Source organism: Pan paniscus, chromosome 22 (genome assembly GCF_029289425.2).
Source record: "Pan paniscus chromosome 22, NHGRI_mPanPan1-v2.0_pri, whole genome shotgun sequence".
Taxonomy (NCBI): domain Eukaryota; kingdom Metazoa; phylum Chordata; class Mammalia; order Primates; family Hominidae; genus Pan; species Pan paniscus.
This window is the reverse complement of record NC_073271.2, coordinates 40,221,886-40,249,754: the sequence shown is the minus strand read 5'-3', so window position 1 is coordinate 40,249,754 and position 27,869 is coordinate 40,221,886. Positions and strand designations below refer to the sequence as shown.

General features: G+C 56.0%; 1 protein-coding gene across 4 annotated transcripts; it reads left to right on the top strand.

Annotated features, from left to right (window-relative positions):
• Positions 1–114: 114 nt before the first annotated feature.
• Positions 115–27,869, top strand: ICOSLG (inducible T cell costimulator ligand). Of its 4 annotated transcripts, none has more exons than XM_003823845.6 (7): positions 115–302; positions 2,630–2,670; positions 3,901–4,251; positions 5,556–5,846; positions 9,701–9,865; positions 11,064–11,097; positions 12,219–13,782. In XM_003823845.6, exons 1-7 carry the CDS (start codon positions 289–291, stop codon positions 12,280–12,282), a joined length of 960 nt encoding a protein of 319 aa, XP_003823893.3. In that variant the 5' UTR covers positions 115–288; the 3' UTR covers positions 12,283–13,782. The 4 variants fall into 4 exon arrangements, with proteins under 4 accessions (XP_003823893.3, XP_014198638.2, XP_014198640.2 ...); XM_014343152.4 differs by lacking the exon at positions 12,219–13,782 and adding an exon at positions 23,455–27,869 and having other exon boundaries at positions 122–302; XM_014343154.4 differs by lacking the exon at positions 12,219–13,782 and adding an exon at positions 14,360–19,544 and having other exon boundaries at positions 122–302.

Here is a 27,869-nt window from a genome sequence, read left to right as displayed (position 1 = left end):
ACACGCCTGGGCAGAGCCGAACTTTCCGGAGCCGCCGCGCAGCGCCCCGCCTCCTGTCCCGGGGCGGTCTCGGTCGCCAGAGGAGCCAGGCCAGGGGCGGGGCGGGGACGGGGCGGGGACACGGCTGCCTCCAGCACGCCGCGCGCTGGGCGCTCAGAGCCTCGGGAGCGGCGGGAGCGCAGTTAGAGCCGATCTCCCGCGCCCCGAGGTTGCTCCTCTCCGAGGTCTCCCGCGGCCCAAGTTCTCCGCGCCCCGAGGTCTCCGCGGCCCGAGGTCTCCGCCCGCACCATGCGGCTGGGCAGGTGAGCCGGGGAAGGAGCGGAGGCGCCGCGGTCAGGGGCGGGGTGGCTCTGCCCGCGGGTCCCCAGCTCGGCTCGGACGCGGGGCCTGCGGGGCTCGCCTGGAGGTGCCGGGCTGGCAGTGCGGGTCCGAGGAGCCGGCGGCGGAGGCGCCGGGGCGGCCGGCGGGGCGTGGACGGCAGTGGGCGGCGGGGCCTGGCACCGGGACCCACGGCAGGACGCACAGCCGTGCGGGGGCGGGCTCGGGGGCGGGGTCCCTGCCAGGGAAGGAGGACCGCGAACACTGGAAGGAGGGAGGGAAGGCGGGCGCACCCTGCACGCCGGGGCACGGGCGCTGCCCCTTCCACTCCCTGGCACTGCTGATTTCCTAGAAGAAGGGAGAAGGAGGGAGGTGACCGGCCGAGCGCTCTCCAAGGCCAGCTGGTGCCCACGGTCTGCGGACACGCCCTCCCCCACACACGTGGGATTCCCCGCAGCCCGGCAGCCGATCCACACTGGGGAAGGCGGGGCTGCCTGAACCAGGAGTGACAGCTTCCTCCTGGATTTTTGCGAAAATATCCAAAATATACTCTTCGCAACCCACGTTGTAGGGTCCGCAGCCTGTGCTCCCCTGGGTGAACCTGTGAGGCCCCTGACCCCAGGGATGCCTCCCGCACAGCTCAGAGCCGGGCCACACCGGAGTCACACTCCCCAGGTCCCCTCCCCATTAGAAGTGTATGCAGTTATGATCCTGCCCTAGAGAGAAAGAATTTAAAGGTCCGGGAATGTCATAGCCCTCCCAAATGTCTTAGCCCTCCGCCACCCACACCTTCAGGTAGGCAGCCCTGTCCATGCTGGGTCTTGAGGCAAGCTCGGGGTGGGGGTAGGTTAGATGCAGGGGTGCTGAGGGTCCAAGGAAAGGACACAGAGGCCGCTGCTTAGGCAGCACCCAGGGAGGGGACAAGCCAGAAACAGCCTGGAGCAGGCACCCCCCACCCTGGCCCAGGAAGCCCCCAGATGTCCTGAGGAGGCCTCCATAGACAGGAGGGGCCCTGTGGGCTGGTGATGAATATGGGCACTGTGGGAGACAAATGGGGGCACAGAGGGGTTCTCACAGCTGTCGTTTAGATGGTGGCTCTGGGGAGATGCTTGAAGGGGCTAAGGCTGGAGGCAGGGAGGTACCGGTGGAGGCAGGGGGCCTGCTGGAGGCCATCACAGCCATCTTGCCAGCCAGAATGGTGGCCCCAACAGGGGGAGTGGGAGAGAGAGGAAGGGCCGCCTGCAGGCTTCAAGAGCCCCTGGTGGCCAGGAGAGGCCTTGGTGCATGTGTGCTCACTTGGCACAGACACACCTCCATGCAGACTCAGATGACGGCCATCGTGGGTGGGGCAGGGGTTTCTGTGGCTCCAGGGCTCAGGGACAGCCCACTGGGAGGTTCCCACAAGACCAACCTTTGACTTACAAAGCCCCCAAGCTTTCCCAGGCAGAGGCCACAGAGAAGAGGGATGAGCATCTCCCAGACCTTGGAGGTGCAGGGACATCAGAGAAGGAGATGTCCCTGCTCCAGGGGCTCCTGCTTCAAGGGGAGCTGGCCCCAGAAACTGATGGTTTGGGGGGCTGGGGTAAGCACTGCTACCAAAGTGGTCCCAGCCACTAAGGGCCCCCACGTGGGGAAGGCATCCTGGGGGCTGGCGGGAGGAGGTGGCGAGCCTGTGGCGTGCAGGGTGCAAAGGCTCCCAGACCCAAGATGGCAGGGGCATTGGAGTCACTAGGGGAATTTGCTGCCCGAGGCAGGGGCACCAGCTGCAGCAGGATCTGAAACAGGAGGAGCTCAGGTTTGGTTTCAAAATGATCCGCGTTCCCCACAGGGCTGTCCCGTCACTCACCTGACCCTGTCATGGGCACGCCTGATGTTCTCCATCTCCCCAGCATTTTAAGTGACGCTCCTACTATATGTGCCCTGAAAGCTTTTTTTTTTTTCTGATTTCCTACAACTTCTTGGCATCTGTCCCCAGGAAGGCTAGACCAGCCTCACTGGCGTCCCTCGCTCCCCTTCATCCTCACGCCAGCATCACTGTGTTTCTGGGGATTTGTTACCGCGAGAGCTAGAGAGTGGTGAGAGGCTGCCAGCCCCTCAGACTTGCTGTGCTGGGCAGGGGGGTGGTGGTCCTGGCCCCGGACCCCAAATTCCCATGGAGAACAGAGGCAGGCAGGCTCCTGGCTCTGCCTTCACATTTCTGTGATGGGCCTAACTACCTCCTGCCCATGGGAACCAGCCTGCTCCTGTTTGGAAGATACAGGTAACTCCCTGGTGGCCCCGCCTCACCTGCCTTTCTGGTTGTTTTTTCCAGTCCTGGACTGCTCTTCCTGCTCTTCAGCAGCCTTCGAGCCGGTAAGTTCAGGGTGTGCTTTGCCATGGGGCGCCCAGCTCAGAGATGGGCTCTCCGGCTGTGTGGACTGCTGGCCGCAGGGCGCTGGGAGCAGCCTCACCAGGCTCCTTCTTGCTTCTCAAGTGGCCCTTTGGAGACAGTTGGACCCTAAACCTAGGTTGCTGCACAGGATAGAAGCGTTTCCTTAAAGGGAAACACTTCTGCAAACTCCGGAGTTCTTGTTTGACTCCGTGTTTGTTGTGGGCAGAATGCAGTTCCTCTGAGCCAGGGCTTCCTGGGTCCCCTGGTCTTCCTGTCCCAGGCAGCAGCCCTGCTGAGTCCTAAGAGCCACCAGCCTCTGGAAGAGCCAGGAATAAGGACGAGGCACCGCAGCACAAACCCGAAACCTTGCCAAGCCTTCCAGCCCAGAGGGCTTTGGGGGCAGGGGACACACACAGATTTTCCTGCAGGTGCCAGGTGCAGTGGCTCACTCCTGTAATCCCAGCACTTTGGGAGGCCAAGGCGGGTGGATCACCTGAGGTCAGGAGTTCGAGACCAGGCTGGCCAACATAGTGAAGCCCGATCTCTACTAAAAATACAAAAAATTAGCTGGGCATGGTGGCGGGCACCTGTAATCCCAGCTACTTGGGAGGCTGAGGCAGGAGAATGGCGTGAACCCCAGAGTCGGGGGTTGCAGTGAGCTGAGATCACGCCATTGCACCCCAGCCTGGGTGACGGAGCAAGACTCCGTCTCAAAAAAAAAGATTTTCCCACAGGCATTTACGTAGCTGCACAAACAGTAAAGCTACCCTGTGTCTGCCACATTTGTGACAGCTTTCCTACTGCAAGTGAGTAGCAATATAATGTAATTGCTGAGAAATTCTTTTCCCTTAAATGCCTTTCCCTTAAAGAACTTTTTATTGTGCATTAATTATAGACTCCCGAGAAGTAGTAAAAGTAGTGCTGAGTAACAAAAATAACACTGAGCGGCCAGGCCCCATCCAGCCGCTCCTCCCCATGGCAGCCCCTTACATAACAGGAGTGTGTCATCGAAGCCAAAGACTGACATGGACCTCACCATGAAATGTCTGCGTTTTTCAAGTTTGACTGCATTCCTACATGTGCCTTGTTAATAAATTCTGAGCCACTGTTGGTGTTTGAGGCTTGAAACCCAAAGCCTGCCCTATAGAGTAGCTTCATGGCCTGGGCATCAGCCTCCAGAAACAGATTTTGCATCTTTTGGGCCATTGCAGATACTCAGGAGAAGGAAGTCAGAGCGATGGTAGGCAGCGATGTGGAGCTCAGCTGCGCTTGCCCTGAAGGAAGCCGTTTTGATTTAAATGATGTTTACGTATATTGGCAAACCAGTGAGTCGAAAACCGTGGTGACCTACCACATCCCACAGAACAGCTCCTTGGAAAACGTGGACAGCCGCTACCGGAACCGAGCCCTGATGTCACCGGCCGGCATGCGGCGGGGTGACTTCTCCCTGCGCTTGTTCAACGTCACCCCCCAGGACGAGCAGAAGTTTCACTGCCTGGTGTTGAGCCAATCCCTGGGATTCCAGGAGGTTTTGAGCATTGAGGTTACACTGCATGTGGCAGGTAGGACCATCAAGGCGGGGACAGCTGGGTCCATCCCAGCCTCACATCCTGGACAAGTGTTCATGAAACCCCCTCCTTGGCTCATTCACTGTTTCTTCCAGTGAAGAAAATTCTCATCTGTGTTATCAGGCTTCTGTCTAACTTCGAGGGAAACTAAACAGCTGAAAAATCCTTAGTGCATGACCTGCGGCTGCTTGGTTTCCCGGAAGAGCTCCTACCCTTGCTGTCTTTGCCTCTTGAGTTAGTTAGCTTTTGTTTTTGTTTTTGTTTTTTGAGATGGAGTCTCGCTCTGTCACCCAGGCTGCAGTGCAGTGGCACGATCTTGGCTCACCGCAACCCCCGCCTCCTGGGTTCAAGCAATTCTCCACAGCCTCCCGAGTAGCTGGGACTACAGGCACGTGCCACCACACCCAGCTAATTTTTGTATTTTTAGTAGAGACAGGGTTTCACCATGTTGGCCAGGCTGGTCTCAAATTCCTGGCCTCATGATCTGCCCGCCTCAGCCTCCCAAAGTGCTGGGATTACAGGTGTGAGCCACCGCGCCTGGCCAGTTAGTTTGTTTTTTGAGACAGGGTCTCACTGTTGCCCAGGCTGGAGTGCAGTAGCGTGATCACGCTGCAGCCTTGACCTCCTGAGCTCAAGCAATTCTCCTGCTTCAGCCTCCTGAGTATCTGGGACTACAGGGACATGCCACCTCGCCTGGCTAATTTTGATTATTTGTAGAAATGGGGTCTCATTATGTTGCCCAGGCTGGTCTCAAACTCCTGGACACAAGCGATCCTCCTGCCTCACCCTCCCAACGTGCTGGGATTACAGGCGTGAGCCACCACACCCAAACTAGAGTTTTAAAAGTGAAATTTGAAGGGAACGCTATAAAGCACTAAATGAGAACAAAATTTAAGAGAAAAATAAGAGGCAACCAAGGAGCTCTGGGCAGTTCATTGGGGAGAACAGCTGTGTCCATTTCAGATGGACTGTGAGCCCCTGTGTCAGCAGTGAGAATGACCAGATCCAAATGAGGGGGTCCCGGCACAGCCGACGGCCGTGGAGTGGGGGGCCTGTGGGTGCCAGTCACTGCCCGACAGTCTCAGCGGTCTCTGGCTACTGGGACTGGCTTGGGAGATGACTCTTGGGCAGGACAGGGCGGAGACTGTTGCTCAGACCACAGCCCTGGTCCTGGCCTGTCACCCATGTCGGGGCACAATGGACCGCCTCCCCTCTGACCCAGCCTTGGCACCGTGTACCCTCTGTTTCTTGACCAGCAGGGCCTGGCATCTCTCACAACCTGTTTCCCTCCCCTGCAGCAAACTTCAGCGTGCCCGTCGTCAGCACCCCCCACAGCCCCTCCCAGGATGAGCTCACCTTCACGTGTACATCCATAAATGGCTACCCCAGGCCCAACGTGTACTGGATCAATAAGACGGACAACAGCCTGCTGGACCAGGCTCTGCAGAATGACACCGTCTTCTTGAACACGCGGGGCCTGTATGACGTGGTCAGCGTGCTGAGGATCGCACGGACCCCCAGCGTGAACATTGGCTGCTGCATAGAGAACGTGCTTCTGCAGCAGAACCTGACTGTCGGCAGCCAGACAGGTAAGGTCCCGGCACCTGCGTGCTGAGCTGAGCCCGACAGTGGGGCCAGGGCTGGCTTGGGAGAGCCTCTGAGGCAGGAGACAAAAAGTCCCTTCGACGCGGCTCAGCACCCGAAAGGTGGTTGGAAGGGAGAGGAGGTGAGAGGCACCTGCCGCACAGTGAGAACCACCGCGGTCTCCGGGAACAGGAATGGGTGCCGTGCCCAGCGCATATTGCTCCATTTTCTTCACCTGGAGTCAGTTTTCTTAAACCTACTTTACAGATGAGGGCTGAACTCTGAGGCTGGGTAACACTTCAGAAGCCGCAGGACTAGGCAGCAGCAGCCCAGAACAGAAGCCCACAGCTGTGCAGCCCCCACCCAAGCTCCCTGCCTCTTGGGCGTGTGTCCCCTGAGAAGACTGAAGCCCCCAGACACAGGAATCCCGCTGCGCACGGCTGCTGGCCCAGCCCCTCCCTGTGGAAAGGGTGCCCGGCTCCTCCCTGTGGAAGGGGTTCCTCTACGGGGACTCCTTTGTAGAGGACACAGGCCCTCCCCATTTGTGTCCCCATCTCCTGTGTCAGGATGAGAGGCAGAAGGTGGAGGCAGGAGATGATCGAGGAGGGGTCCTGGGGCCCTGCTGGCTGCAGGAAAGGGGCTGCCAGCAGGACTCACCGTGTGGCCCTGGGCAAAGCAAGAATGCAGGGCTCCTTGTTTCGGGAGCATTAAGAATTCCAGACAGTGACCACAAGCATTGCACCTCCTGCCGGCCTTTCTGAGCTCAACCCCAGAAGCCTGCACAGGTCATACCCTCGAAGTCCACCCTGGCTGCCAGGATCCCCAGCAGAGCCGGACATTCTCTTTCTTGAAATCAGGGCTCTGCCCTTCTGACTCAACATTCAGAGTCTGTGACCTGCGTGCAGCAGGATGAGGGGCTGCTCCCAAAGCAGCCTCTGATAACTGCCTTCCAGCCAGCATACTCCCCGCAGAGCAGCCCAGGTGGCAGCAGAAGCTTCTCCCAGGGCCGTCGTCTCAACCCCGGCTACACAGTGGGGTCATCTGGGCAGCCTATGAAAGCCCCCATGCCCAGACCCATTGCACCTGAAGCTCTGGGCTGGCACCTGGCATCGGGACAGTGTCTAAAAGCTTCAGAGGTTCAAGGTTGAGCACCGTCCAGGTGGTTTCTCCAAGTGTGTTTGGAGACGCGCCGGGCATTCAGAACAAGCTCCCAGGGGGATGCCGCTTATTGTTTGCCGGTGAGGACGGCTCTCTGAAGGGCAAAGGCATTGCACACAGAGACCAGAGGCATTGTTACCTTTGTGCATCGTGGTGGAAAAGCAGAAGGGCGCAGCTGCCGTGGGGAACGTTGTGGCAGTTCCTCGAAAAGCTCAGCGTGGAAGCACTGCAGGACCCAGCAGTTCTCTCCTAGGGATATAGCCCAGAGGATTCAGAACAGGGACTCAAACGCCTGTCCGTGAATGTCCATGGCAGCCAGAAGGTGGGAACCACCCGAGTGTTCCTCGTGGGTGGACGGATGCACCAAACGTGATCCATGCGTGCAGGGGAGAATTAGCCTGAAAAAGGAAGGAGGCAGCTGTCCTGACGCACGCTGCGGCGTGGAGAACCTCAAGGCCATTATGTGAGTGACAGAGCCAGACACCTGAGGACAAGCCTGTGGGACTCTGTTTATGCAAAGTGTCCAGAATAGGGTGAGCCACTGAGACACAAAGCAAACTGGAGGCTTCTGGCGCAGGAGGACAGCAATTCTCCTGCCTCAGCCTCCTGAGTATCTGGGACTACAGGCACATGCACCTCGCCTGGCTAATTTTGATTATTTGTAGCGATGGGGCCTCACTGTGTTGCCCAGGCTAGATTCACGCTCCTGGACACAAGCGATGCTCCTGCCTAAGCCTCCCAAAGTGCTGAGATTACAGGTGTGAGCCACCACGTCCAAGCTAGAGTTTTAAAGGTGAAATTTGAAGGGAGTGCCATGAAGCACTAAATGAGAACAAAATTTAAGAGAAAAATTAGAGGCCCGAGCTGTTCTGAGACCCCCTCATTTGGATCTGCTCCTTCTTGCTGCTGACACGGGCTCACAGTCCATCTGAAATGGACACGACCATTCTCCCCGATGAACTGCCCAGAAAGACAGCAGAGGGCAGGGAAGAGTGGGGAGTGGCTGCTCATGGACACAAGGTTCCCTTTTGGGGGTTACAGGTCCTGGAATTAGGTGGTGGTTATGATGGCACTGGCACCCTGAATTGTTCACTTTAAAATGCTTCATTTTGGGCCGGGAGGGGTGGCTCACACCTGATCCTAGCACTTCGGGAGGCTGAGGTGGGTGGATCATCTGAGCTCAGGAATTTGAGACCAGCCTAGACAACATGGCGAAACCCCTTCTCTACTAAACATACAAAAATTAGCCAGGTGTGGTGGCATGTGCCTGTAATCCCAGCTACCCGGGAGGCTGAGGCAGGAGAATTGCTGGAACCTGGGAGGCGGAGGCTGCAGTGAGCCGAGACCGCACCACTACACTCCAGAGTGGGCGACAGAGGAAGACTGTGTCTGAAAAAAGTAAATAAATAAATAAAGCATAAAGTGGCTCATTTTGGCTGGGCAAGGTGGTGCACACCTATAGTTGCAGCTACTTAGGAGGCTGAGGCAAGAGGATCACTTGAGCCCTAAGACCAACCAGAGCAATATAGTGAGATCTCATCTCTACCAAAAAAAAAAAAAAAATTAGCCAGGCCTGGTGGTGCACACCTGCAGTCCCGGCTATTTGGGAGGCCGAGGTGGGAGGACTGATTGAGCCCAGGAGGTCGAGGCGGCGGTGATCTATGATCACACCGCTGCACTTCAGCCTGGGCAACACAGCAAGACCCTGTCTCAAAAGCTCAATAAATAAAATGAAATGGTTAATTTTATGTTATGTGGCTTTCACCTTGTTTATTTTTGTTTTTTTTGTTTTTTTTTTTTGAGACGGAATTTCGCTCTTGTTGCCCAGGCTGGAGTACAATGGCGCGATCCCGGCTCACCGCAACCTCTGCCTCCCGGGTTCAAGCAATTCTGCCTCAGCCTCCCGAGTAGCTGGGATTACAGGCATGCACCACCACGCCTGGCTAATTTTGTATTTTTAGTAGAGACGAGGTTTCTGCATGTTGGCCAGGTGTGTCTCAAATTCCCAACCCCAGGTGATCCACCCGCCTTGGCCTCTCAAAGTGCTGGGATTACAGGCGTGAGCCACCGTGCCTGGCCTCACTTTGATTTTTAAAAATCCAGTAAGGGCCGGACGCGGTGACTCACGCCTGTCATCCCAGCATTTTGGGAGGCCGAGGTGGGTGGATCACAAGGTCAGGAGATCGAGACCATCCTGGATAACATGGTGAAACTCCGTCTCTACTAAAAAAGTACAAAAAATTAGCCGGGCGTGGTGGTGGGCACCTGTAGTCCCAGCTACTCGGGAGGCTGAGGCAGAATGGCGTGAACCCGGGAGGCGGAGCTTGCAGTGAGCCAAGATCACACCACTGCACTCCAGCGTGGGCAACAGAGCAAGACTCTGCCTCAAAAAAAAAGGAAAAAAAATCCAGTAAGAACCTGTGCTTCCCACCATACCCAGCCCTATGGTCCCCTGGCTGTGGTTGGGGTTATCGCCCCTCCCAAGTAGGACGGGGAGGAACAAGATCCCTGCAGGAAATGAAGCCCCTCTGCAAGAGAAAACCCTCGTCTCATCAGTTTGGTGTTTTTAAAACCTCAAAATCATGTCAGGGAAGTTCTCTGGAATAAATACTTCCCTGCAACACTTTCTACTCAAGGATGAAAAAAAAGACCCTTTTCCTCTAAGATCCTTTAAGTCGGGTTATTTTCCTCTTTCTTCTAGGAAATAACATCGGAGAGAGAGACAAGATCACAGAGAATCCAGTCAGTACCGGCGAGAAAAACGCGGCCACGTGGAGCATCCTGGCTGTCCTGTGCCTGCTTGTGGTCGTGGCGGTGGCCATAGGCTGGGTGTGCAGGGACCGATGCCTCCAACACAGCTATGCAGGTAGAGACGGCCCCGTATTGTGGATGTTAGTGTTTGTCCTGTTGGTGTGAACGTTTGCCTGCTTTAACTTCCCTCACTGATACTGATTTAGCTTGAAACTTTATTGTGGTAGGCTGGGCACGGTGGCTCACGCCTGTAATCCCAGCACTTTGGGAGGCCGAGGCGAGCGGATCACGAGGTCAGGAGATTGAGACCATCCTGGCTAACACGGTGAAACCCCGTCTCTACTAAAAATACAAAAAATTAGCCGGGCGTGTGGCAGGCGCCTGTAGTCTCAGCTACTCATGAGGCTGAGGCAGGAGAATGGCGTGAACCCGGGAGGCGGGGCTTGCAGTGAGCCGAGATCGCGCCACTACACTCCAGCCTGGGCGACAGAGCAAGACTCCGTCCCCCCCAAAAAAAAAAAAAAAAAAGAAACTTTGTTGTGGTAGCACTAATATTCATGAGGCTTAGCAACCCGAACTATCCCACAAAGTGGTTTTGAAACCCAGCATCTCTGACATTCCTGACACTGCCAAGCCAGAAGGGCGCTGCGAGGTCTGCCCTGCAGGTCGGGTGGGCAGGGTGGCTTCTGCATGTAGAGGCCGGGGTGGTGGTCATTTCCAGGGAAGCCGCTGAGGCTGCCTTGAGCACTCCTGCCCTGTGGGTCTGTGACTCTGGCCAGCTCCGCGACAGAGCCCAGAGGTCTGTGTTTCAGCCATGTAAGACACAGCAGCAGGACGCAGTGGCGCAGGAAGCCCTGAACGTTGGCTGCAGTGATGGTCCTGATGACGGGGGGGGCTCTTCCCAGAACCCCCCAAGGGTGGCAGTCAATGGAGTGCAGGCGCAGTGGCCACGGAGTAGGGGCGGCTCCTGTGGCTGCCCCTGTGGCTTTCCCATTTGTGGCCAATCTCAGTCATCGCAGAAACATCTTCCACGGCCATGATGCCACTGCTGGCTGGGCCGCAGAAGGGCCCCAGATCCAGGTCACAGCATTTTAAGTGCTTCCCAGGCACGTACCCCTTTAAGAGGATCTTTCGCAAAAGCCACGTGGCCTGGGGAGCCCCTCATCTGTGAGTGCTTTCCCCGCCTGGAGCTGGGAGCCTCGGGGAGACTTCCAAGTAGGGTGTTTAGGGGGCTGCTGAGAGCTCAGGAACACCAGGGGCTTTAGGGACACCCCCCGTCGCTGCTGTCCTGACCATTTTGGTTTGTCCTCCAGGTGCCTGGGCTGTGAGTCCGGAGACAGCTCACTGGTGAGTTTGCCGTGGGAAGCAGCAGGTTCTGGGGGGCCCAGGGGAGGCTTGGCTGCCAGCTGTCTTTCAGAGTTTCAAAAAACTTTCAAAAGGCAAAAGTCCCTTGCCTTGAACAACTGTTGTTCCTGGAGATGCAGCGAAGCCCTCGATGGTGCGCACGGCATTTCCTGCAGCCTCCCCTTGGCATGGGATGGCATCCTGGTGTGCACTTTGTCACACTGCGATGGGATTTTCCCAACATGCACAGAAGCAGAGAGACGAGTGCTAGACCCCCACGCTCCCCAGTGCCCAGCCCCGACCAGGGTGTCCAGGGCGGGTCCAGGCACCGGCGCCCAGCCCCCGTGGGGTGTCCAGGGCGGGTCCAGGCACCGGCGCCCAGCCCCCGTGGGGTGTCCAGGGTGGGTCCAGGCATCGGCGCCCAGCCCCTGTGGGGTGTCCGGAGCGGGTCCGGGCACCGGCGCCCAGCCCCCGTGGGGTGTCCAGGGTGGGTCCAGGCATCGGCGCCCAGCCCCTGTGGGGTGTCCGGAGCGGGTCCGGGCACCGCCAGCTTCTCTCTGTGGCAGCCACTCCTGCAGCTCTCGGGCGGCTCCCTGTCTCCTGGTGGAGGTTTGCCCCTCAGTTCCAGGAGCAACACAGATGTGGATTCCTGTCCAATTTGGGAAAAATGTCCACACCCGGTCACCCACCTGGCAGGTGCCTCTGGCTGCAAGGGGCGCTGGGCTTCGCAGGCAGGCCAGCCGGGCTCCCCGCCATGGGCCAGGATCCCCTCTGAGCCCCGTTTGCCACCCAGGAGAAGGGGTTCCCCGTGGACAGTGGGCTCAGGGTGTGCGCAGCCACCACGCTGTGGTGTCACCTGTGGACCCAGGCGAGCTGATGGCCGACCGCAGAAACGCACTTCCAAGGCCAGGTTGGCCCATCCAGATGATGCAGGAACACAGCTTGCTAAAAACACGGCAGGCCTGTTCCTGTCAGAGCCAGTCGAAGTTCCCTGTACAGGCCGCTGTTTCCGAAGCTTTAAACGCTTTGTTTCCACCAAGCTGAGTCCTGAGAAAACCGACGTCTGCCTGCAGAATGGAAAGGGGTGCTTCATGTTCCTCTCTCTCCTTCATCTCCCTTCCAAGGCCACGTTTGACCGGAGCTCACCGCCCAGAGCGTGGACAGGGCTTCCGTGAGACGCCACCATGAGAGGCCAGGTGGCAGCTTGAGAATGGACTCCCAGACTGCAGGGGAGCACTTGGGGCAGCCCCCAGAAGGACCACTGCTGGATCCCAGGGAGAACCTGCTGGCGTTGGCTGTGATCCTGGAATGAGACCCTTTCAAAAGCGTCATCCACACCAAAGGCAAATGTCCCCAAGTGAGTGGGCTCCCCGCTGTCACTGCCAGTCACCCACAGGAAGGGACTGGTGATGGGCTGTCTCTACCCGGAGCGTGCGGGATTCAGCACCAGGCTCTTCCCAGTACCCCAGACCCACTGTGGGTCTTCCCGTGGGATGCGGGATCCTGAGACCGAAGGGTGTTTGGTTTAAAAAGAAGACTGGGCGTCCGCTCTTCCAGGACGGCCTCTGTGCTGCTGGGGTCACGCGAGGCTGTTTGCAGGGGACACGGTCACAGGAGCTCTTCTGCCCTGAACGCTCCCAACCTGCCTCCCGCCCGGAAGCCACAGGACCCACGCATGTGTGTGCCCACAAGTGTAGTTAGCCGTCCACACCGAGGAGCCCCCGGAAGTCCCCGCTGGGCTTCAGTGTCCTCTGCCACATTCCCTGGGAGGAACAATGTCCCTCGGCTGTTCCGGTGAAAAGTTGAGCCACCTTTGGAAGACGCACGGGTGGAGTTTGCCAGAAGAAAGGCTGTGCCAGGGCCGTGTTTGGCTACAGGGGCTGCCGGGGCTCTTGGCTCTGCAGCGAGAAAGACACAGCCCAGCAGGGCTGGAGACGCCCATGTCCAGCAGGCGCAGGCCTGGCAACACGGTCCCCAGAGTCCTGAGCAGCAGTTAGGTGCATGGAGAGGGTATCACCTAGTGGCCACAGTCCCCCTTCTCACCTCAGCAATGATCCCCAAAGTGAGAGGTGGCTCCCCCGGCCCCCACCACCCTCAGCAGCCCCACCCCACTCAACCCTGAGGGTCCCCAGGGTCCTGATGAAGACCTCCGACCCCAGCGCCAGGCTCCTCGGAGCCCAACAGTCCCAAGGGAGCAGGAGACGGGGTGGCCCAGTGCTGAGGGGTACAGCCCTGGGCCCTGACCAGCCCCGGCACCTGCCATGCTGGTTCCCGGAATGAATCAGCTGCTGACTGTCTCCAGAAGGGCTGGAAAGGATGCTGCCAGGTGACCCGAGGTGCACTCGCCCCAGGGAGATGGAGTAGACAGCCTGGCCTGGCCCTTGGGACACATTGTCTGCCCCGGGGCTATGGGCAAATGCCCCTCCTTCTTACTTCCCAGAATCCCCTGACATTCCCAGGGTCAGCCAGGACCTGTTACAGCCCTGGTCACTTGGAACTGACAGCTGTGTGAGGCCTGCACTTCTCAGACCCAGACTTAGAACAAAAGGAAGAGTGAGGACTCATGGCTACAATGAGGTTCCAGTACTTGTTACAAGAAATTGGTTTTCTGCAAAAAAACTCCCTACCTGGGCCTTTAGGTGAATGTGGGATCCACTCCCGCTTTTAACATGAAAGCATTAGAAGATGTGTGGTGTTTATAAAAGAACAGTTGTCATCACCGGGCATTGATCGGCAGGGACAAGGAGCTGCTTGGGTGTGGAAAGTTGGGGCGTTGGAAAGTGGGGTGTGGTGCCCATTTGCAGTGACTGTGAAGTGACTCCAGGACGGACCTGCGGGGGCACCCAGAGGTCCTAAGCCCCAGGACTGAGGGTCGTGCATCTCCACTCGGGTGTCCCGGGAGGTGCCCTGGGCCCGGGGACCTCACAGGCAGGACGGCGACACTAATGCAGGGAGAGGGAGTCTGGCCCCAGCTTTTCCCATCGGACGCGATTTTCCTTCACCAGGGGACGGGCAGGAAAGAGGCAGGGGCCCCAGAAGCTTCTATCCCTCATGCCTGAGGGCACGGGGGACACTTGGAGGCTGCTGTCACCACTGTGCGTCCAAGGCCATGCCCTCTGCGGGTCAGTGCCTGAGTCTCGCCTCCCTGCTGGTCCCTGAAGCCCCCTCAGAAGCCCTGCCTGTCACGTCGGCATTTGTGAGACCCACCCTGTAACGCCTGCCCCTCTCAGCCCGACATCAGCTTCCTCTTTCTCCCTTGCTATAGACAGGCTGGATTCCAGTGTTGGGACAGCCATCTCCAGAAACCTGACTTAAGAGAGTAAGATGCAAATCGTGCCTGTATCCTGTGGCTTCGGCGGGTGCAGGGAGTCTTGGGCGCAGCCAGCTCAGCTGTCTGTGGTCTGAGCAGGAACAGGTGCCACTCCTGCTCAGGGGACCCTGCCCTACACCAGGCTGTTCTGTCCCCCTGGAAGACATGGGGCCAGGTCTGGAGGCATTTTGGGTTGTCACAGCTGGGGGCTGTTCCTTGGCTTCAGCGGGTGGAAGCCTCAGATGCTGTTCAACATCTTCTGGACACGGGAGGCCCCGACAGAGAGAAGCGTCCACCCGCAAGACCACAGTCTGAGGTCTCCCCTCAGAGACCCTGCCCTGCACACCCACCTCCAGCCAAAGGTCCTGCCTGCCCCAGGGCTCAGGGGAACCTTGCCGGTCTGTGGAACAGGAGAGGGGACTCTCGCCAGCTGCACCACCCTGCACGTAGTAGGTGTGCGGTAAACATCCACCAGGGAGGCTCCAGTCAAGGCTGGCAGATGGGGCGGTCCATCCCTAGGGCAGGTGACAGAAGGGAAAAGGCTGCCTGCTGGCCCCCGAGCCAGGTAGCACATGCTTGTGCCTCAGTTTCCCCTCCTGTAAAGTGAGGCGCTGGATCCAGGTTCTGTCTACTGGGCTCTGCAGCTTGGATGCTCCTAAGACCAAGCGACCCACCCTGGGGAGGGCAGCTATGGCTTTGGAATAGCTGTCCAGGCCTGGGCACCTCCAAGAAGGCTGCCACGCCCTGCCTGTGCTGCAGGGGTGCAGGGGTGAGGGGCAAGACTCCAGAGGCCTCCTCTCTGCATCTCCTTGTCTTCAGTGGCCGGAGGTGAGGCCTGAGCTCAGGGGAGGGGCTTCTGCCACGAACCCTATGGCGGGGCACAGCACACTTTTCCCAGGGAGGACCCCTGGGCCCCCTGCGTTGTCCCCAGCGGAGTGTGGGGTCACCTTGCAAGAGCGACATTGAGAAGCTCCAGCTCTAGGAGTGTGCAGACTCTTAACCAGGCAGGCCCAGGCCCTGGGGCACACAAAGGCGGGGCCTGCTCTCCCCAGCTGCCCCTGCCAATGGGGGCTGGACTGTCCTACCCTCCTCCCTTCTACCTCCCCACTGTCTTCCCTCTCCACTGTCACCACTGCCTCCCTCTTCCACTGTCCTCCATGCACTGCCCTCCCTCCACCTTCCCCCACCCCCACCACTCCCCATGCTGTCCCCAGGCTCCCCCCACTCTCCCCCCTCCCCACTGTCCCCCTCCCCATGCTGTCCCCAGCTCACCCCGCTCTCCCCTCTCCCCACTGTCCCCCCTCCCACTCCCCATGCTGTCCCCAGCTCACCCTACATGGACTTGGCGATGTCCTTCCATGGCTCACCGGTCTGAATTTCCATGATGAGCCGGGCCTGCAGCTTTGCTCCCCTATCCCTGCCCAGGCTGCAGCTGTCCATGCAGGGAGCGAGCTCCAGCACCTGCGGAGTCCTTCCGTGGGGGCCTCTCCGTGCCGCAGCAGCCAGGGACCTCAGGTGCCCGTGCATGACGCCACCGCCCATCCTCATCCTGAGCCAGCCTCTCAGGATCAGGACCTGGTTTGGCGGCGTTAACCTTAGAGCCTGCAAGGGGCTTCCTCCTGGCGGGCCTGGCCGTAGCCTGGGGAGGCCACAGCTCCAGGCCACTCCAGACCCCCCTTCCTCTGGGCCTTCCATGTGGTGGCAACCACCGCAGCTGCAAGGGAGGGAAAATGGAGCCTTTGTTCTCTGGCTGGGCTGGGGTCTGGGGGAAGCCATGGGCATGAAGACTGGAGTATTATTTGATGGAGAAGCGGCCACTCCTGGAGACCGGCGGCAAACACAGAAGCACAGCGTGGAAGGTGCTGGTGTCAGCCCACACGGGTGATGGGGTCAGACTCAGGAGTCACACTCAGGAGTCACCAGGCTCAAAGGGCCCAGGCACCGCAAGTCGTGCTCAGCCCCAGACACAATGCATTCCTGTTGCCCTCGCCCTCAGCCAGGCCCCACGCAGGCCAGGGAGCACTGGCAAAGCTTGGTGACCCTCTGGGGGCCAGCCTCCATCCAGGCCGAAGGTGGTCAGTGGCCCACCATGGCTCAGGTAGAAAATTCACGGATTAAGATTTCATGCCCGACTCCAAAGGCAAGAGACTTTATTATTTTATTTTTTTTGAGCCAGAGTATCGCTCTGTCACCTAGGCTGGAGTGCAATCTCTGCTCGCTGCAACATCTGCCTCCCGGACTCAAGCAATTCTGCCTCAGCCTCCCAAGTAGCTGGGATTACAGGTGTGCGCCACCATGCCCAGGTAATTTTTGTATTTTTAGTAGAGACAGGGTTTCACCATGTTGGTCAGGCTGGTTTCAAACTCCTGACCTCAAATGATCTGCCCACCTCGACCTCCCAAAGTGCTGGGATTACAGGTGTGAGCCACCGCACCTGGCTACCAGACACTTCAGAGTCACAGGTTAGTTTTTCTTTTTCTTTTTTTTTTTTTTTTTTGGCGGAGGTGCAGGGGGAGTTAAACAAACAAACAAACAAAATAAACGGGCCGGGTGCGGTGGCTCATGCCTGTAATCCCAGCACTTTAGGAGGCCTAGGTGGGTGGATCACGAGATCAGGGGTTCAAGACCAGCCTGGCCGAGATGGTAAAACCCCGTCTCCACTAAAAATACAAAAATTGGCCAGGCACGGTGGCTCACACCTGTAATCCCAGTACTTTGGGAGGCTGAGGTGGGCAGATCACCTGAGGTCAGGAGTTCAAGACCAACCTGACCAACATGGAGAAACCCCATCTCTACTAAAAATACAAAATTAGCCAGGTGTGGTGGTGCATGCCTGTAATTCCAGCTACTCGGGAGGCTGAGGCAGGAGAATTGCTTGAACCCAGGAGGCAGAAGTTGCAGTGGGCCAAGATGGCACCATTGCACTCCAGCCTGGGAACAAGAGCGAAACTCTGACTAAAAAAAAAGAAAGAAAGAAAAAAATTAGTTGGGCACGGTGGCAGGCGCCTGTAATCCCAGGTACTCAGGAGGCTGAGGCAGGAGAATTGCTTGAACCCGGGAGGCAGAGGTCACAGTGAGCCGAGATTGCACCACTGCCCTCCAGCCTGGGTGACAGAGCAAGACTCCGTCTCAAAAAAAAAAAAAAAAAAAAAAAAGGATACATTGTAATACCTCAAATACTTGTAAGTGAAGCACCCCAGTTCCCATAGAGCTGCCGCACTCGGAGGCTTCTGTAACCTGCCTGCTCCCAGCATTCTATTTAGGGTCTGGTATGTCCAGAATTTGCAGACACAGCAATTCCTGCAGCAGCAGTGCACCATGTGGAAGGGGCCCCATGACCAGCCCACTGTGAGCTCACACGTGATGACTGAGGCTTCTTCACACAGCAGGGCTCTGGGTGTGATACCCAGGGCACACGCGTTTGCACAGGCACAGGCCACACAAGTTCTCACATGCTCAGCCCCATAAGCCGTGCTGGACAGGCATGGCCGTTTACACCCAGGATCCTGCTGAGAACAGCAACCAACTCACCACCCTGGCATCATGAGCCTTGCCACACAGGGGCTCTGGTGGCTTTGGTGGCCTGGGCTGTGGCTCTGCTGCCAGCCACCCTGAGTGAAGATCCAGGTTCTCTGGGTGCTACTCAGCTGCTGTGTGGGGAGCTGGCCCCTGGGGTGATGAGGGCCCTTCCCAACCCGCCCTCAGCCCTTGGACAGCCAGGATCACCCGGGGCTGTCTGCACACAGACTTCTCAGGGGAGTTCTCAGCTTGTACCCTTATCTCCCCAGAATCCTGGAACCTGCTCCTTCTGCTCTCGTGACTGACTGTGTTCTCTGTGCAGCTTCCAATAAAACCTCTTCATTTGAAAGGAAAAAAAGTCTGCATCATCTTTTTAGGAAGGAGGAGAGTTCATATTGCAATCTTTTTTTTTTTTTTAATAAAAATAATCTCAGCCTGGGCAACATGGTGAGACCCCATCTCTGTAAAACATTTTTAAAAAATTAGCCGGGTATGGTGGCGCACACTTGTAGTCCCAGCTACTCAGGAGGCTGAAGGGGGAGGATCCATTGAACCTGAGAAGTCGAAGCTGCAGTGAGCTGTGATTGTGCCACTGTACTCCAGCCTGGACAACAGAGTGAGACACCATCTCAAATAAATAAATACATAAATAAAGGACTCCGAAGCCTTATTACCATGGTTCACTCTAAGTATTTTTGCTCTGAGCTGTGCTTCCATACATAACTTTCATTATGCCCATTAGGGTCCATAACTATAAAAATCCACAATTAAGTCATATTTTATATGCTAATTTGTCAGCCCGCCATGGTGGCTCACGCCTATAATCCCAGCACTTTGGGAAGCCAAGACGGGAGGATCGCTTGAGTGTAGGAGTTTGAGACCAGCTTGGGCAACATTGTGAAATCCTCTCTCTACAAAAAATACAAAAATTAGCTGGTTGTGGCGGCGTGTGCCTGTAATCCCAGCTACTCAGGAAGCTAAGGTGGGAGGATCAGCTGAGCCCAGGGAGGTCGAGGCTGCAGTGAGCCATGGTTGTGCCACTGCACTCCAGCCTCGGTGACAGAGCAAGGCCCTATCTCAAAATAAATAAATAAATAAATAAAAATTAAAAACAGGCCAGTGCGGTGGCTCACGCCTGTAATCCCAGTGCTTTGGGAGGCCGAAGCGGGCAGATCACGGGGTCAGGAGATCGAGACCATCCTAGCTAACATGGTGAAACCCCATCTCTACTAAAAATACAAAAAATTAGCCGGGCGTGGTGGCAGGCGCCTGTAGTTCCAGCTACTCAGGAGGCTGAGGCAAGAGAATGGTGTGAACCTGGGAGGCGGAGCTTGCAGTGAGCCCAGATGGCACCACTGTACTCCAGCCTGGGTGACAGAGCAAGACTCCATCTAAAAAAATAATAATAATAATTAAAAATAATTTGTCAATTGGCTGGGTGTGGTCCTGTAATCCTAGCACTTTGGGAGGCCGAGGTGGGCAGATCACCTGAGGTCAGGAGTTTGAGACTAGCCTGGGCAATATGGTGAAACCCTATCTCTACTAAAAATACAAAAGTTAGCCAGGTGTGGTGGCGGGCACCTGTAATCCAAGCTACTCAGGAGGCTGAGGCAGGAGAATTGCTTAAAACCGGGAGACAAAAGTTGCAATGAGCTGAGATCATGCCACTGCACTCCAGCCTGGGTGAGAGAGGGAGACTCCATCTCAACAACAACAAAAGAAGTCAAGATAACATTTTTCTTAGGTATTCCACTAATTTAGGTATTTAGAAATAATACCCTATGGTTGGATAAATCCAGATAATTACCAGATAGAGATTGGATATTGTCAAACATTATTGTTCAAATAATCTTTCATTTCTGCCAAGAAATCCTTTTGAGTAATTTGTGTTTGATCAAATTGCTTTTAACCAAATCATCTGTATTTTTTTCTTCTTTTACACATTACCCATATCCCTTTTTCCTGAACCCAGAATTCAATCACTTTGACCCTCTCTGCCTCTCATTCTCCCAAGCCACCCACAGGTGACAATCTTCACTTTAATTTGTCCTCTGCAGGGATCGAAATGGGAAAAACCCGGCCAGGTAAGCAGGCAGGGAGACAGGCTGGAGTCAGGTGTGGGGAGTCAGCCACTGAGGTCAGGAGCCCTGCAGGCAGCAAGCCACCCAGGCTTAGGAGGGATGGTTTAGAAAGTATCAACAAAGGCTGGAAACAGTGGCTCACACCTGTAATTCCAGCACTTTGGGAGGCTGAGGCAGGTGGATCATCTGAGGTCAGGCATTCAAGACCAGCCTGGCCAACATGGCGAAACCCCATCTCTACAAAACTACAAAAAAGTTAGCCAGGCATGATGGTGGGTGCCTGTCATCCCAGCTACTCGGGAGGCTGAGGCAGGAGAATCATGGTGGCTGCTGAGGCAGCAGAACAAGGCTGTTCTGCTCTGCGGTTTGTGGGTTTGACACTCGTGGCCCAGGAGGAGGGTTTGACACTTAAACCCAGGAGGCGGGTTTGACACTCGTGGCCCAGGAGGCGGGTTTGACACTCGTGGCCCAGGAGGCGGAGGTTGCAGCGCAGTGCAGTGGCCGAGATCGCGCCACGAGCCTGGGCAACAGAGCAAGACTCCATCTGAAAAAAAAAAAAAGTATCAACAATGAAATTATTGATGATGGGGTAACCCCAGGAACCTCTCTGCCTCCACCGTGAAGAAGCATCAAGCAGAACCCGGCTGTGTGCAAGGGAGTCACATGCCTTCGGAAGAGCCCAGGTCTGGGCACAGCTGCCTGCTCAGACCAGAGGGAGGCCTGCCATGCCCCAGGAAGGCACTGGCTTGGAGTTTTTCTTCATTGTGAAGAATCACGATGACGAATTAGAATTAGTGAGTTTGGCACGAATGAGGTGCTTCCTCCAGGACGTTGCTGGAGGGCGCTGCTATAGCTGGCATCCCGGCCTGGAGGCACTTCCCCTCTCATTCTTCTCAGGAGTCAGTCCTGACTGAGACCTGCTCCCAGGGCAGGACTCTGGGCTTCAGGATCGTGGTCCTGAGCCGCAGGGACATGGTGGCTGGTCTGCAACAGGCTTCCCATCCCGTGGACATGTGGACACTCCAGAGCCCTGGAATTTCAGCAACATCAGCCAACGGCCACAGGGACAACCACAGTAAAGCCAGCCTGCCGGGAGAAAAGTAACAGACTGAGCTAAAATCACCTCTGGAACTTCCTGTCTACCTGGACACCTGTCTACAGGGCCTGAGAGAGGAACTGACACTTTCTCCTCCAGCAGAGCCACGTCAGGAAGGAGCCTCTCCGGCAAAGGCTGCCCAGGCCCACCCGGACTCCACTCAGAGCCTGAGCCCTCGGTTCCCGTGAAGCTCTGAGGGCAGGTTGGCAGCCACAACACCGGGCCAGGACCCAAGATGGGGCAGGCCAGTCCCTCCACCAAGGGCCCAGAACCTCTATGCAAATGCAGGCCATGCCTGTGTGCAGCCAGGGGCCCCTGGGAGAATGCAGTGAGGAAGAGCAGGTGGATGTGCTTGGACTGAGACAGAAAGCTCCAGGGTGACGCTTGCCATGAGCGTGGGCACGGCCCTCCTCCTCTTCCTCCTCCTCCTCCTCCTCCTCCTCCTCTTCCTCCTCCTCCTCCTCTTCCTCCTCCTCCTCTTCCTCCTCCTCCTCCTCTTCCTCCTCCTCCTCTTCCTCCTCCTCCTCTTCCTCCTCTTCCTCCTCCTCTTCCTCCTCCTCCTCCTCTTCCTCCTCCTCCTCCTCTTCCTCCTCTTCCTCTTCCTCCTCTTCTTCCTCCTCCTCTTCCTCCTCCTCCTCCTCTTCCTCCTCCTCCTCCTCTTCCTCCTCCTCCTCCTCTTCCTCCTCCTCCTCTTCCTCCTCCTCCTCTTCCTCCTCCTCCTCTTCCTCCTCCTCCTCCTCTTCCTCCTCCTCCTCCTCTTCCTCCTCCTCCTCCTCTTCCTCCTCCTCCTCCTCTTCCTCCTCCTCCTCCTCCTCCTCCTCTTTCTTTTCCTTCTCTTCCAGGCACTTACCCTGCAGCTGCAGTGGGAGGTGTTTCCAGATGCTGGAATGTGCTCCTGGGGCAGCAGCTCCCTGCCTGCTGGAGTCTCCTGGGCTCCTCTGCTGGGCTGTGCACACAGCACTGATCTTAGGGCACAGCCGGTGGGGAGGCCACACAGGGGAATCCTCCTGTGGCACTGGGGATAAAGGTCCTGTCTTCCAGCCGGGGGCAACTCCATCCCGTGTGGCCTAAGGCAAAACTTGGAATCCATGTTGACTGATTTTTGAGATGGTGTTTTGCAAACAGTAAAGGGATAGGCAAAGTTCTTGTTGTAAGCCACTCAGGCACCCTCCTGACAGAACCCTGGGGATTCCGGAGGTAAAAGCTGTAAGGTTGGGAGTGGACCCTGGAGCCCACTCCCCCGACCCCCGACCCTCAATGAGGTTCTTTAGAAGACTGTGCCCTGGGGCTGCCCACACAGCCAGGCACTCTAGGGCCTGGGAAGACACTGCTCTCCCGTGCATGTCGGGGACACAGGCTTTCGTCCTCAGCAGTTGTGCAGGTCAGGTGGGGACTCAGGGAAGGCAGCCGGGCTGGGTGAGAGCTTAGACAGAGACAATGACCAGCCACAAGATGCAGTTAAACAAGTACACAAACCTGCTTTCCAGTGGTTTACAATGGATTCTGAACAGCCCGGGGCCCCAGAACAGCTAGATTCCTCACTCCTCTCCATTCCCAGGCCAACCTGTGGTCTCACTTTATAAAAAAGAGATTGGGCTGGTTTACTCAGCCAAGAAACACTGAAGAGATGGTACCTAAAACCAACGGCTTTGGATCAGCTGTCTGGCCCAGGGCTTCCCACCTCCCCGCCTCTGACAGGACTTCCCACCTCCCTGCCTCTGACTTCAGTTGGGAAGAGGATGGTGGCGGGAGATGGAGGATGAGGCCCTCCTCATCCGCTTGGCCAAGGCTGTTCTGCTCTGCGGTTTGTGGGTTTGACACTCGTGGCCTTGAAAGCAAGCCTCCCGGCCCAGCCTCCATCTTCCTGACAGTAGTGCTGCCTGTGAGTATTTGCATGGCACGGCAAAGTCACAGCTCAGCGGACACTCCTGATAGCACTCTTACCATGCACAGGGGAGGGCGAGCACACTGCCCTTCCGGAGACCAGGAAACTCCCCGAAGCCTCGGGGTGATTGACCTGCCCCTGCCACGCCCCTAATAGCTCCATCTTCTCACTCCACCTTCCTGCCTCTTTCTGAGTCTTGGTTCCAGGTGCCTGCCTGCCCTGGGTGAGTGAAGCCACCAGTACACACCTAGTCACGTTAGAACTGCCCAGTTCCATCCCAGGCCAGTGTAAACCAAAAATAAAACCCGAAGTCCCCAGCCAACTGAAGTGACCCCCGCTTGGCCATGTCCACCCCAGAGAAGCCTGAAAAACCTCCTCCTGGGTGGTCACACAGGCCTCGTTATGTCACCGAGCAGCTCAGCTTCGAACTGTGTTTTAACACGGCCTTTCTTTCCTCCTTTCTCCCCAGTCTCAAGACATGGCTTTGAGCAAACTACAGATGTGCTTCCTTTCATCTTGAAATCCAGCCTGGGAGCGAGCTGTGAGCCCACTGCCTTCCCTCTCCCACCTGCAGCTCCCGGGCCCTGTGCACATTTGTTTATCTGGATGCTTGCTGAGTGCACACCATGCTCACCTGTCTGGCCATCTATTTCCTAGAAGCTTTGGGGGCCAGATCCTGGGACGAACCAGGCATCTCCAGAATTCCTTCCCCAGCAGGCGGGTTACTTCGAGGCCAGAGCTCACTCCTGGCTAAAGACTCACTGCAAGATTGACTGTGATTGATTTCTAATCTGGGGGTGACCCGCGATGGCGCAGCCCCTTCACCAGATGTGTTTGTGGTGGAAGTTATCCAAGTGACACGGCACCAAAACCTGTGATCGGTGGCAAATCCGTACAGGTCTGCGGCAGCCGCAATTCTCACCTCCTCAGAAGAAAGAATTCGACCGAGGGGCAGAAGGCAGAAGAAGAGACCGAGACAAGTTTTAGAGCAGGAGTGACATTTACTAAAAAGCTTTAGAGCAGGAACGAAAGGAAGGAAAGGACGCTTGGAAGGGGGCCGAGCGGGTGACTTGAAGGGCAGGTGTGTGGTTTGACCTTCGACTTGGGGTTTTATATGTTGGCACGCTTCCGGGGTCTGGCCTGCCTTCTCCCCTGATTCTTCCCTTGGGGTGGGCTGTCCACATGTGCAGCGGCTGCCAGCCCTCGGGAGGAGCACGCGCTGTGTGTTTACTGGAGTTGCACGCCTGCTTACCTGAGGTGTTGTTCCCTTACCTGTCAAATGTCCCTAGGAGGCCATAGACCAGTTGCACTCCACAATTTTGCCTTTTAATACACACGCTTGAGCCCACTCACCCAATGCCTGAGGTCTTATGGGGAAGGATTTTTCTGTCTGTTGGGAGGCTGCCTTTCCCTGGCATTGGCTGTGACCAATTATTATTTTAGAGAGACAGTTAACAGCCACCCGACCAACACTGATGATCGCCTGACATTCCTGGTTGCGAGGGCCCTCTCCTGCCCTGCTCATGTCTGACCAGCTGCCTACTGTAACAGATGGAACAATAACTCAAGAGAAGCCATCAGAGCAGGTCACCTGGCACCTCCTAGCCCCTGCCTCTCCTGCATTCCAGACCCCTTCTACGCGTCCCTCTACAAATTGAAGAGTGGCCATTTTTGGAAAGGATTCCGGCCAATCTCCCCCTTGATAGCATGAGAATAAAGCTCATGCTCTTTCTTTTTTCTTTCTTTTCTTTTTTTTTTTGAGACGGAGTCTCGCTCTGTCACCCCGGCTGGAGTGGAGTGGTGCCATCTCAGCTCACTGCAAGCTCCGCCTCCCGGGTTCACGCCATTCTTCTGCCTCAGCCTCCCGAGTAGCTGGGACTACAGGGGCCTGCCACCAGACCCAGCTAATTTTTTGTATTTTTAGTAGAGACGGGGTTTCACCGTGTTAGCCAGGATGGTGTCGATCTCCTGATATCGTGATCTGCCCGCCTTGGCCTCCCAAAGTGCTGGGATTACAGGTGTGAGCCACCGCGCCCGGCAGCTCACTCTCTTTCTATCACACCCCACTCTTGTCATCGTGGCTTCTTTTTAAGCGGTGAGCAGCCAGACCTTTGCTGGTTACAGCCACAACCCTCCCTTTCAGAGTTGAAGCACAGCTGGCCAGCCCTGACATTAAAATCAGGATCCTAAGATGGATGGAACACACTCTGTGTGGCAATAAGACACCAAATTCCAGCCTGACTCTGGTATAGCATCACATGACGGATAGCAGACTCTGAAGGAAATGAGAATATTTTGCCTTAAAATATATTTCTTTGACATATTTTGAAAGGGTCCCACAGAACCATCCTTTCTCAGAGAAACTAGCACCCGTAGAGAATCTCCATGAATGCAGCCAGGACTTCCCCTTCTAGTACTTTCCAGACCTAGGAGAGATTAACTGAGGGCCTGACACCTTTAAGGTCTGAAAAGAGACATTTGCCATCTATTCTCTCTGAGGGCTGCAATCTACAAGCTTCATCTGCAAACCAAGGGCCTCGGCCCCCACACCCCTCTTCTTAATTCCAGCCTTCCTTCCAGCCGACTTCACCTCTGTAGACAAAGCTTCACGCTTTCAATCAACCGTCAACTAAAGAATCGCAGAACCAGCCGGTGCAGTGGCTCACGCCTGTAATCCTAACACTTTGGGAGGCCGAGGCAGGCGGATCACTTGAGGTCAGGAGGTCAAGACCAGCCTGGCCAACATGGTGAAACCCCGTCTCTACTAAAAATACAAAAATTCACCAGGCATGGTGGTGGGCGCCTGTAATCCCAGCTACTTGGGAGGCTGAAGCACGAGAATCACTTGAACCCAGGAGGCAGAGGTTGCAGTGAGCCGAGATCGCACCACTGCACTCCAGCCTGGGCGACAGAGTGAGACACAGTCTCAAAAAAAAAAAAAAAATCGTGGAACCTACCTATGACCTGTAAACCCGGCTCCAAGATCTCCTGCCTTTCAGGCCAAATCAGTGTGCACCTTCCACATTCTGGTTTATGTCTTGGCCTGTAACTTGTGTCTTCCTGAAATGAGTAAAACCAAACTGTAACCCGGCCGCCTCGGGGCCACTCAGTCAAGCTGTAACCTGGCCGCCTCGGGGCCACTCAGTCAAGCTGTAACCCGGCCGCCTCGGGGCCACTCGCTCAAGGCTTCCTGGGTTTGCGTTCTCTCCAGGCCACAGTCACATGTACAGGCTCAGAATAAACCTCCGTTAAATATTCTAGAGTCTGTTTTTTCCCATTAACAGCAGTTACGGAAGGGTTGTTTTACCACAAAGGGATCCCAATCCAGACCCCAAGACGGTACTTGGACCTCCTTCCAGAAAGAATTTGGGACGATTTTATAAAGTGAAAGCAAGTTTATTAAGAAAGTAAAGGAATAAAAAAAATGGCCACTCCATAGGCAGAGCAGAACTATGGGCTGCTGGTTGGCTATTTTTACGGTTATTTATTGATTATATGCTAAACAAGGGGTAAATTATTCATGAGCTTTCCGGGAAAGGGGTGGGCAATTCCTGAAACTGAGGGTTCCTCCTTTATTTGTTTTTTGTTTATTTATTTTTTGAGACAGGTCTCACTTTGTCACCCAGGCTGGAGTGCAGCGGTGTGATCTCGGCTCATTGCAACCTCCGAATCCTGGGTTCAAAAGATTCTCATGTCTCAGCCTCCCAAGTAGTTGGGATTACAGATGTGCACCACCACACCTGGTTAATTTTTGTATTTTTAGTAGAGATAGGGTTTTTGCCATGTTGACCAGGCTGGTCTCCAAACTCCTGGTCTCAAGTGACCTGCCCATCTCAGCCTCTCAAAGTGTTGGGATTACAGGCGTGAGCCACTGCATCTGGCCATCCTCCCCTTTTTAGACAATATAGGGTAACTTCCTGATGTTGCCATGGCATTTATAAACTGTCGTGGTGCTGGTGAGAGTGTCTCTTAGCATGCTAATACATTATAATCAGCGTATAAAGAGCAGCCACATGGTGAAACCCTGTCTCTACTAAAATACAAAAAATTAGCCAGGCATGGAGGCGTGTGCCTGTAATCCCAGCTACTCGGGAGGCTGAGGCAGGGGAATTGCTAGAACCCAGGAGGCGGAGGTTGCAGTGAGCTGATATCACACCACTGCACTCCAGCCTGGGTGACAGAGCAAGACTAGGTCTCAAAAAAGAAAAAAAAAGGCAAGGTGTGGTGACTCACGCCTGTAATCTCAGCACTTTGGGAGGCCGAGGCGGGCGGATCACGAGGTCAGGAGATCAAGACCATCCTGACTAAGACAGTGAAACCCCGTCTCTACTAAAAATACAAAAAATTAGCCGGGCGTGGTGGCGGGCGCCTGTAGTCCCAGCTACTCGGGAGGCTGAGGCAGGAGAATGGTGTGAACCCGGGAGGCGAAGCTTGCAGTGAGCCGAGATCACGCCACTCCACTCCAGCCTGGGCGACAGAGCAAGTCTCCGTCTCAATGTTAAAAAAAAAAAAAGGAGCAGTGAGGACGACCAGAGGTCACTCCTGTCACCATCTTGGTTTTGGTGGGTTTTACCCAGCTTCTTTACCACAACCTGCTTTATTAGCGAGATCTTTGTGACCCGTACCTTGTGCCGACCTCCTGTCTCATCCTTTGACTTAGAATGCCTGACACCCTGGGAATACAGCCCAGTAGGTCTCAGCCTCATTCTACCCAGTGCCTATTTAAGATGGAGTCACTCTGGTTCAAATACTTCTGACAGTGGGGTGGGACCCAGGTACATCTAACATGCAGCCAGCTTATACTCACTCAGAAGAACCATTGTGCTGTGCAAATGGCAGGCCAAAGGAAGTGACCAACAGTGACCTCACGGGAGCAGTCTTATG